This window comes from Nothobranchius furzeri, chromosome 4, assembly GCF_043380555.1.
Source record: "Nothobranchius furzeri strain GRZ-AD chromosome 4, NfurGRZ-RIMD1, whole genome shotgun sequence".
In the NCBI taxonomy this organism is placed as follows: Eukaryota; Metazoa; Chordata; class Actinopteri; order Cyprinodontiformes; family Nothobranchiidae; genus Nothobranchius; species Nothobranchius furzeri.
The window spans coordinates 73,100,889-73,112,409 of record NC_091744.1 but is presented as its reverse complement, the minus strand read 5'-3'; the positions used below and the strand labels follow the sequence as shown (position 1 = coordinate 73,112,409).

General features: G+C 41.0%; 1 protein-coding gene across 1 annotated transcript; it reads left to right on the top strand.

Moving 5' to 3' along the window:
* The first annotated feature begins 2,031 nt into the window (after positions 1-2,031).
* LOC139069664 (tubulin alpha-1B chain-like) lies at positions 2,032-4,663 on the top strand. Its single transcript, XM_070550417.1, has 4 exons — positions 2,032-2,122; positions 2,994-3,216; positions 3,285-3,433; positions 3,532-4,663. The coding sequence occupies exons 1-4, from the start codon at positions 2,120-2,122 to the stop codon at positions 4,510-4,512; spliced, it is 1,356 nt and encodes a 451-aa protein (XP_070406518.1). The 5' UTR covers positions 2,032-2,119; the 3' UTR covers positions 4,513-4,663.
* The last annotated feature ends 6,858 nt before the right edge of the window (positions 4,664-11,521 follow it).

Sequence of the window (11,521 nt, the reverse complement as noted above, 5' to 3'; positions counted from 1 at the left end):
ATGTGTATACTCTTGTACACAGGTGTATGAGGATAACCAAGGGACAATTGCAATAGCTAACAATCCCGTACAAAGACAACGATGTAAACACATCGATATACGGTATCATTTTGTGAGATCAACCGTAAGGGATGGATTATTATGTCTGAGCTATTGTCCAACTGACCAAATGGTTGCAGATGTCATGACAAAACCTGTTACAACCTGCAAGCTTGTCAAGTTTAACCATTTTATGTTTGGATCCGATTATTAATGTTTCTCAGAGACAATGGGACAACAAAACCTCAGAACAAGTGGGAGTGTTGAGTATTATGTTCTGATGTTAGGTGTATATGAGGTTTGTTCTTGTTATGGGCCAGGAAGTGACGCATGTGTGTTACCCTTTGACCTGTGACATGAGTAAATAAAAGCGAGCTTCTGGCAAAGATGGGTGTGTGAGCGGTACCCAGATGGAAAGGACTGGCCATCTGACGCCGAGCTCTAAAACGGTGAATCTTGAGTCCGTGTGAGTTTTCATGAGTTAACCTCCATAGCTGCAACAGACTTACGTCTTGATTCCGTTGTGTGGAAGACATCGGCTAACACATGTCTTTAAAATACTAAAAGGTGGGAAAGTAAGTGGTGCCAGTTAAAAAAACACGGATTAAAAATAAGCTCTTCACTATTATTTAAAAAACACAGAATCAATATTTGTTACCTTAAAATGTGTAGTGCAGAAAAACATATGACAGCTTTTAATTCTACGACTTTATGTTGTTGGATTTACAGATTAAGTCAAAAACTTAAGTAAACAAAGGACCCCCAGTGAAGGATAGAGTTTAGCCTACAGACGGCTAAAAGCTACCAGCTAACTGCATTGGAGGCTATTTAAAAAAAAACTGAAATATTTGATAAAACTAAATTTTTACAGCTGTAATCACTCTATTACTGGCTACACTTACCTTTAGCAAGAGCTACTGTCGAATTTTCAGTGTCAATTGTATACAAAATTCCTTCATAGCGGATCTCGGCCTTTGAGATTAGGCTAATTTTGCTGCCAATGTAGGCGTCCCTCCGCCGCTCATGTTTACCCGCTACTTTTACCAACGTACTTGCTTCCACAAAATGTATTTACTGTTAAACAAGCGATTGAATATTTAGCTTTAAAAAACGCGGGGTTTACGGCTACATAACCATAAAGTTTTTTTTTTCAAAACTTTATTGAACAAGGTTATAAGTATACAAACAAATTGCATACAAAATTGAACACAGAAGATGAAATATGCCAGGGGGTGCACTACAGAAATGTTACACACATCCAAATAAATGGTGGTGCAAATAGTTATAGTTTTTAAAGCTTTTTTGTTTAGTGATCCACTAATCAATTTTATGTAAGATAGAGTGTGACTATAATAGTGCTTGAAATTAGGTTTTTGGTTACTATACTTGCATTTGTGGAGATAGAATTTAGCTAGAATAATTAACAAATTTATAACAAAGTATACATCTTCCTTTCTGTGCTTGCGAAAAAAACAAAATACAACATTTTCCCATTTTAAAACAAAGTCTTTGCAGAGTTGTCCGATAATAAATCTGCTAAAGTCTCTCCAAAACGTTGTAGCATGTGAACAGATCCATAAGATGTGCTGAACGGTCTCAGGGTGGCATACATGGTACATAACCATAAAGTAAGCTACTCCCCACATTCGAGCGTTCCGTGATTTTTAACTCGACATGGCCGATTTCATTTTCTTTCCCCCGCCGCGGAGAATGCTGGGGGTTGTAGTTTGTTCCCCTCAAAGTCTTTCCTCTGTCGTAGCCTTTGTTGGTACCACAGTGGATCATGCGAAACTACACTGATCGGGTAAAGATGTTAACCTCAGATATACCTCAAAACATTTTGTATTTCATTATATAGACGTTATCCCTGATGGAAGAAAATATAAATATTAAAATCAACGTTTCAATTTTAATGTGTTTGCAGCCAGTGGTACAGTCCACCCTCTCTAAAGTTAATGGTACAATCCTCTGTATAAAAAAAGGCGCGCGAGGCGCGAGCGAGCGTTAATGTTTCTGGACGCCTGATTGTCGTCAGTTAGAAATTTATTTTAGCAGATTCCTTCTTAACTTTCGACCGAAAATGGTAAGAATCTTCATTAACTTTAGGAGTTTAAATGCCAAGTTTAGTTTTGTTTAGTAGAGGGATAAAAACTAAAATTTAACCCTCTGAGAGGCAGGTGATTTGCAACATTAAAACCTACCTACTAGTTACTCTACATACATATTTCATGAGCATTTTTTAACTCAGAAGTACGCCTGAAGGACATAGTTGTTTGTTCTTTTATCAAAACTTAATTTGAGCCTGAGAGGGTTAAATCATTTTTCCTGTTGAGAGCTTTTGGTTGACCACATGACAGAAAATACCTACCGAAGTCCGTTTTGACGGTTTTTAACGTTCTGTGTTCATTGGGATAGCTTGTCACTGCATATAACGTTTTTTTTAGCAGTTTAAAAGATATTTAGATTTTTGTCTAACTGCTCTTATCACATTATCTATCTGTCCGTTTAGCACATATCCCTAATTTTTTTTCAAGCGTAGATAGTTGGCATTAATTTACAATTTTTAATCATGTAAACTATTTTCCCTCTTAACTGCATATAACGTATTTTTTAGCAGTTTAAAATCTATTCAATTGTTGTCTAACCTCTCTTTCCCGCCCTTTGCATCATGTGATCTATCTGGCCGTTTAAAACATTTAGCTCATATCCCAGTTTTTCAAGCGTAGATAGTTGGCATAAATTTACAATTTTTAATCATGTGTTTCCCTCTTAACTGCATATAAGTTTTTTAGCAGTTTAAAAGCGATTTGGATTTTTGTCTTAACTGCTCCTTCCCACTCTTCGAGTCACGTGATCTATCTGGCCTAGCACATATCCCTATTTTTTTTCAAGCACAGGAAGTTAGCATGAATTTACAATTTTTAATCATGTAAACTATTTTCCCTCTTTCCCAGCGTGAGTGCATCTCCGTTCACGTTGGTCAGGCAGGGGTTCAAATAGGTAATGCTTGCTGGGAGCTTTACTGCTTGGAACATGGGATCCAGCCAGATGGGCAGATGCCTTCTGACAAACAGATTGGAGGTGGAGACAACTCTTATAACACTTTTTTTAGCGAGACTGGGTCTGGAAAACACATCCCTAGAGCGGTTTATGTGGACCTCGAGCCCACCGTTATTGGTAAGTATATTCTGTTCTGGAACACCCATTTCTGCAGTGGCAGATCTTAAATGGGTATTTCTCTTCAGATGAGGTGCGCACTGGAACATACCGCCAACTGTTCCACCCTGAACAGCTGATCACCGGAAAGGAGGATGCTGCTAACAACTATGCTCGTGGGCATTACACCATCGGGAAGGAGATAGTCGACCTGGTTTTAGACCGGATTCGCAAGTTGGTGAGCATACATTAAAACATGATAAATTTTCACCCATATAAGTTGACGTGTTTTTCCTGAAAAAGTGTAATTCATGGCTTTTGATTGTGTTTTCTCAGGCTGACCAATGCACAGGGCTTCAGGGTTTCTTGGTTTTCCACAGTTTCGGAGGAGGCACTGGTTCAGGTTTCACCTCCCTGCTGATGGAGCGTTTGTCCGTTGACTATGGCAAAAAGTCAAAGTTGGAGTTCTCAGTCTACCCAGCTCCTCAAGTGTCCACAGCTGTGGTGGAGCCCTACAATGCCATTTTGACCACTCACACCACCTTGGAGCACTCCGACTGTGCCTTCATGGTAGACAATGAAGCTATCTACGACATCTGCCGCCGAAACCTTGATATTGAGCGCCCCACCTACACCAACCTCAACAGGCTCATGAGCCAGATTGTGTCCTCTGTTACTGCCTCTCTTCGGTTTGATGGAGCCCTTAATGTTGATCTGACAGAGTTCCAAACTAACTTGGTGCCGTATCCACGTATCCACTTCCCCCTGGCCACCTATGCCCCGGTCATCTCTGCTGAGAAGGCTTACCACGAGCAGCTCACAGTGGCTGAGATCACAAATGCCTGTTTTGAGCCAGGCAATCAGATGGTGAAATGCGACCCTCGGCATGGTAAGTACATGGCCTGCTGCCTGCTGTATCGTGGAGACGTAGTTCCCAAAGATGTCAATGCTGCCATTGCCACCATCAAGACCAAGCGCGCTATCCACTTTGTGGACTGGTGTCCCACTGGTTTCAAGGTTGGCATCAACTACCGGCCCCCCACTGTGGTCCCTGGAGGAGACCTGGCCAATGTGCAAAGGGCAGTGTGCATGCTGAGCAACACCACCGCCATTGCTGAGGCCTGGGCTCGACTTGACCACAAGTTCGACCTTATGTATGCGAAACGCGCATTCGTACACTGGTATGTGGGTGAAGGCATGGAAGAAGGGGAATTTTCTGAGGCCCGAGAGGACATGGCTGCACTGGAAAAAGATTATGAGGAGGTGGGAGTTGACTCCCTTGATGGGTACGATGAGGAAGAGGGTGAAGAGTATTAGATTTGCCTGTTTTGGCCAGGACCTCCCTAGCCTGTTTAAGTGCTATTAGACTTACCTGTTTAAGTGCTATGACTTACCTGTTTAGACTTACCTGTTTTAAGTGCTCCTTAGTGTTATTAGACTTACCTGTTGTAAGTGCTCCTTAGTGTTATTAGACTTACCTGTTTAAGTGCTATTAGACTTACCTGTTTTAAGTGCTCCTTAGTGCTATTAGACTTACCTGTTTTAAGTGCTCCTTAGTGCTTTTAGACTTACCTGTTTAGACTTACCTGTTTTAAGTGCTCCTTAGTGCTTTTAGACTTACCTGTTTAAGTGCTCCTTAGTGCTATTAGACTTGCCTGTTTAGACTTACCTGTTTAACTGCTCCTTAGTGCTATTAAACTTACCTGTTTAAGTGCTCCTTAAAGTGTTTGGTTCCTAGTAAAATAAAAGTCTCAACTCTTTGTTTTTATTATTGCACCTACATCAGCTGTAGTCATTTGAGCCGAGTGCATGTGTTCACCAACATTTTTATTGCAATAGGTTTCAGAAGATGCCCACACACTAATGAGTGTCTAATGTAATGAATTGGATTTTTAATTATCTAAAGCTGAAGCCAAAAATGGAACTGTTATATGTATCTTGCTAAACCTGAATGGTGAAATGTGCTAGATGACTGAATTTGGACTGGTAATGGTGAAAAGTTTTAAAACATCCATGCTGTGGTCAGAAAGCAAACTGACGGAGCTAAAAATCTTTATTTCTGTTTGGACACTAAAGAATGACTAGACTAGATCATTAAACTTTGCATAATTTTGATTTTATCTGTGAAATGGCGCCACCTACAGGCGTCTCGTTGTATAAAGACTGATGGTAGCTAATAAATCGCGGATTTTTTATCTAATTTTTAAAGTAGGAGATTTTAGAGACCGAATTAAAACAAAATGGCTCTGTTAAAATCAGGAAAAACGTCTTTTACTTCTTGGTGTGCTCCACGGCTCATCTTCCGTTCACTCCTAAACTATGATGACGTCAAATTCATTCCCAGAATGCCTAGTAAAAATATCTAAAAATAAGATAAATAAAAATAGATAAATAATAAAAATAAGATTCCAGCAGAAAACGGTCTCACCGCCCTCAAATGCCATATGCATGTTTGTGTGTTAGGGATCATACATCTAAATTTGCAGTTATTTACAGATACATAAATAAACATTTAAAATGTAAAAGATGCATTTAAATATAAGTATTTAATTTTGTTTCTAGTTGGAGAGGGAGCTGGAGGTGTGTGAGAAGGAGAGCGGGGAGCTGCAGGAATATGCCAACTTGGTTCTCCAGCAGATTTCGGACTACTGCCCAGATATCCTGGAACAGGTAGTCAACGCCCTGGAGGAGTCGTGCTGACAAATCTGACCTCCAGCACAACCAGGCGGAGCCCTGAACCCCGACTACCTCCACTCAAAGGAAGGGAGATGCTGGGGTGTGGTTCCATTTCCTCCTCTGCCTCCTCATATAACCCCAAAACTAATTCAAGACTCACAAGTGCTTTTCTGTCCTAAATCTCTTTTTTAAGGGAAGTCAATCCTAATGGTTACATTATGGCAAATGGGAGAATGGCTAAAGCACACGGAGATAAAATCATCTTAATGAACTTTGAAGAAACAATTTTCTCTGCAGTTTTGTTTGGAGAAAAAAAATCTGTCCGGCAAAAGAAGCAAACTTCTACAAAGTCTAGAAGTCTTTGCTCTGCAGAGGTTCACCCAGACGAGGCACTTTTACCTTCAAGTCAAAATCACGACATGGGACAAGAAAGCACTTTTAGCCTTTTAGCTGTGGGGAGCTGCTACATCTGGAGGGAGCTGGAAAAGCGTGGAGCCGTGCAGATGTTTTGAGTCAGTTTCACTGATCGTAGTAACGCTGCCTACATGTTTTCACCTAATGAGCACAACATGAATTATTTCAGCGTAGCTCCGATTAGCTCAGGTACGTTTTTGAGCTGACAGCGACTGGTTCATCGGCTTCAGAGGAGGATCAACCCATGTTCTCGAGAAGAGAGGAGTAAAGGAAAAAAATTGTATTATTTCTAGATGGTTTTGCACACAACGTTCAATTGTTTATGATGTATGCAATGTTTCTTTGGAGAACGTTCTCGTGGCCTTGGAGCATGCATGGAGATCAGTACTGGACCTAATACAGGGATGTTTATTTCTCTGTAATCCTGGTGCTATGGCATGATGTAAGAACTTTAAGTGATCTTCACCCAAAGTTTCTACTGGAGTCACTTAAAGCCCGTTTAATCTTTAATTTCATTGATTAAATACAAAAAGAAATCCCCTTTTCTTGTATTTTCAGATGCCTCTGTTGTTTTTTTTAATAATCAGGGCTTAGGTTTTTTAATTACTAAGTGCATTGACATTAAAAGAAAAGTCACTTTCCAGCAGATTTTGACTTTACAGATCAGTTTGTAAATAACATGCTATTTAACACGTGCAGTAACTGAACAAAGGTAGTTATTTGGAAGGTGTTGTGCTTCTTAACATAAAAATCTGAAAAGTTACAAGCAGTGCAGTTGTCCTTTGTGTCCAATTTTGTCTTCTGGACAAAATGTACGTGTGTGATGGTAACTGCCATAACTCGCAGAAAGTCTATGTTCTATGGAGATATTTAAATAAATATGATCTACTATAAAAGTTTACTGTATCGATATGCATTGAATGTTTGCACAGAGTATTGGAAGAGCGAGTTGCTCTGATCAAAGCGAGTCCTCAGCAGAAATTGAGGGAAGAGGCATAAAAGAAAAAGTGTCAAAACATTGTGTGAATTAGACGTTTCAAACCGTGACTATGTGATGGAAGAGTACTTTTGTCCTTTTTAAAGGTATTTTCACCAATTGGTGATTTTTATGTTATCTGGAGAATGCTAGTTGTTTCTTTGTCAGTGATGTTTTTTTTCTTTAGCCTGATGGATAAAAATAAGTCCCCATCTGCTGTTGTGAGAGAAAAAATTACTAGTATAGATCTAAAAATACAGTTTTAAAGCAAACTGCACACACAGGGTGTCAGATGAAGAACCAAAGACACAGCTGGTGTTGAGATGTTTTGTTTCCCTTTAGCTCCTCGCAGCTCCAGAGAAGATGTGTTTTACTCCCCGTTACGTTGGCCTGTGTCCCGTCCTGTCTTAATGTCTCATCATCTCTTCTCAACTATTGGAGAGCACAGAGCTGATAAAGGGGCTTCAGTCAAGTTTGTTCTACGATTCTATTTTGTTTTAAATTAAAGTACTGCCGTCTGTCTGTTCATGTCTAAAATCAAACTTAAAAAAAACATGTTACTTATTTGGATTTTGTATGTATGTATGTAAATAAATAAATTATAAGCCTTGTTTTCTTGTGAAGTGTTCCTTTTAAATTAGCTAAATTATACCTTTTTTTTCATTACTTAAATTCTTCACCTGATGAGGTGTTACTACTGCAAAAGTAACACACACCAGACTGAAGCATGCAGAAGAAAACCACAAAAGGATGTGGCTCGGGGAGCAGCTGATGAAGACGACGGCAAGGAATTCGTATTTCGACTGAGGGATGAGGAAATCCAGACGAATAGCCGGGTTACAGGGTTGATGGTGGATACAGGAGCAACATCACATATCACCAACTTGGACAACTTCCAGAGATTCGATGAGGACTTCAAGCCTAAAACCCATCACATCGAGCTGGCTGATGGAACGAGATGCAAGGGCGTAGCAGAGAAAAGAGGAGAAGCTGTGGTTACTCTGACAGACAGCAGAGGACGACGACACCGAGCAGTGCTTAAGCATGCGCTGTACATCCCATCTTATCCACAGGACATCTTTTCAGTGAAGACAGCCACTAGTAACGGTGCAACAATTTTCTTTAAACAGGGCGAAGACGTGCTAAAATGTGCTGACTGAACCAGATTCCCCATCATAGAGCATAACTGACTGTACTATGCAGGGGTGTCAAACATGCGGCCCGCGGGCCGGATCCGGCCCACGAGATGGTTGTGTAAACTTTATTTTCATACTTTACAATGTAGAGTTAAAATAAACTTATCTTTGTGAGCAAGTTTTCTCTGTAATGAGTATAAATAAAACAAAGCTGCGCTCAAGGCTCACACAAGAACTTGAATCACATCCTGAAGTTGGCCGCTACTCAGGATGTGACTTCTGATGTTGATGTGCTGGTGAAAGCTAAAAGATGTAAAGTAAAACGAGTCAAATATACTTTAAGTGCTGCATGGAACTGATCTAGCCATGTTATCTGTAAGCTCTAAGGAATGTTTTTTTTAATTTATTGATTTATTTATTTCAAATTTTCAAGTACACGTCAGGTGTTGTACTTGTACTACACTGTCCTCATGCTCCAGCCTTGTTTTATACTGATTGTATTAAAACAAAGAAAACAATCTGAAGTTGTTTTTAATTTACCGGTCCGGCCCACTTGGGACTAGATTTCCCTCAGTGTGGCCCCTGAGCTAAAATGAGTTTGACACCCCTGATCTACAGACTGTGAGTAATGATCAATGTAACGCCTTGTACGGCATACAAACTTGGCATGAAATCATGGGTCATTGTAATTATGATGATTTAAGGAGACTACAAAACGTTGTTGATGGGATGAATATCAAAGAAATGAACGACAAACAAAAAGATCAATGTGAAACATGTATTAAGAGGAAATTCATTCAAATGAGAAATAGAAAACCAGATGCTAAGGCTAAAGCAGTATTAGAGCTGGTCCATACAGATTTAGCTGGACCAATTTGCCCTGAGACTAAGGAAGGCTACAGGTATGCCCTATCATTCACTGATGATTATTCAGGAGCTGTTTTTATATATTTCTTAAAACAGAAGAGTGACACTGTAAAAGCTACTGAGAAGTTCATAGCAGACACAGCTCTATACGGCAAGGTTTTATGCATAAGATCAGATAACAGCACAGAGTTCACAGGACAGGGCTACCAAATGGTGTTGACTAAAAATGGGACAAGACACGAAACTTCAGCCCCATATTCGCCTCATCAGAATGGCACAGCAGAAAGAAGCTGGCAGACTCTTTTTGACATGGCGAGATGCATGCTGATAGATAGTAATTTGCCTAAAACTTTGTGGGTTTATGCTGTGCAGGCAGCAGTTATAACAAGAAACAGGTGCTTTAACAACCGCACCGGTCAGACCCCCTACCAAACGATTCGTGGTAAACGACCCGATCTATCTAGAATGCATAAGTTCGGTAGCAAGTGCTATTCATACAAACAGGTGAAGGGTAAACTAGATTTGAGATGTGAGGAGGGACTTTTTGTAGGATAGGACAAAAACAGCCCTGCCTACCTGGTTTACTATCCACAAACAGGACAGGTGCAAAAGCACAGGTTAGTGAGATTCAGTACAAAAAATGGAATAGAGCAGGAAACGCAAACAAACATGGTACCAGCAGATGAGGATGAGTTAGACATATACCCCAAAACCAGAAAAGGAGTGGCTGAGACTGCAGAAATGGAATTAAAACAGGAGCCAGTCACCAAACCAGAGGACAGCAGTCAGATTAGCCCTAGCCTTGATACAGAGCAAGCTGCAGCCCGTTACCCCACTAAAAGACCAAGCTATCTGCAGGATTATGTGACAGAGGAGGAGTCTGACGATCAAGCTTCGATAAACGTAGATTACTGTTACAGACTTCTATGTAATGTACCCTTAACATATGAGGAAGCTGTACACTCACAAAACGCTCAGGAATGGAAAGATGAAATGGAGGAAGAGATGTCATCCTTAAGAGAAAATGACAAATTCACTCTAAAGATCCTGCCTGAGGGTAAGAAAACAGTGGGAGGTAAATGGGTCTATGCATTAAAGAGGGATACAGAGGGAAAAGAGAAATTCATGGCAAGATACGTAGCTAAAGGATTTACTCAAAAGAAGGCCATAGACTACAGGGTTTCCCTTACATAGGCGTAGCCGTGGCGACCCGCCACGGCTGAAATCCCACCGCCACGCTTCAAGATCCCAAGTTTTTGGTTTTTTTGCGCTGTTTCCTGAAGAAGCAGCGGGAACTACTATGTTGTCGCTTGTGATCACAGCCGGCGGGCAGCAAGGAGGAGCAGGCAGGGCAAGGTGAAGTTACAGCATAAGTTACTGAGTTTAAAATTAGAAAGGTAGCAGTGGATATAATGCTTTGTGGTTTACATGTTTCAATAGCATTAAGATAAATGAGTGTTGACGATCTTGACAGGGTTTCCTCCAGTGCTTATTAGGCCAGGTTCTCCTCCCCCCACCAGGCTAAGCATCACTTATTCATGTAAAATTCATTTATTTTTTCGTGTCTGACTTTAACCACATCTAATACTGTATTACGGCGTGAGCGCAACAGTGACAACTTAAGATCGATGTGTGAGCAGCCTGAGAGGTCAGGTGTTTTCATTTGAACCCTTAAAACCTCCAGCAGGCTACGCTGCACTATTGACGTGTTAGCTCGCGGTGCTGACAACTTAGCGACGTGACATGTCTTGGAGAAAGCGTAAAAACACGTTGGATGCTTCTTCTGAAGCGGGAAAATAACACCTCTTCTTAAGCAGAGCATGACGTCGCCTCGGCTCGTTCACGGCCGAGCTGGACAGAGCTCGATAACATTGACCCACCACAGCCACTGGGTCGTTGGAGCTGTCCCGTGACTGCCTGATGGAAAACCAGCGGGTTTCATCAGACTCATCAGATTTCCTAGGGGAAACACTGGACTATGAGGAAACATTCTCACCAACCGCAAACCTAACAAGCATACGAGTGTTAATGCAAAAAGCAGCCCAAGAAAGCCTGAGTCTACATCAAATGGATGTGAAAAGTGCTTACTAACATGCACCGATAGATCTAGAGATATACCTAGAACAGTGGTTCCCAAACTTATTTAGCCGCGCACCCCCTTCTATGTCCCGACCATGTTGACGCACCCCCCAGCCCCACATCAGGGCATGGCGCCAATATATATATATCAGACGTCACGCTAAACCAGGGGTCGGCA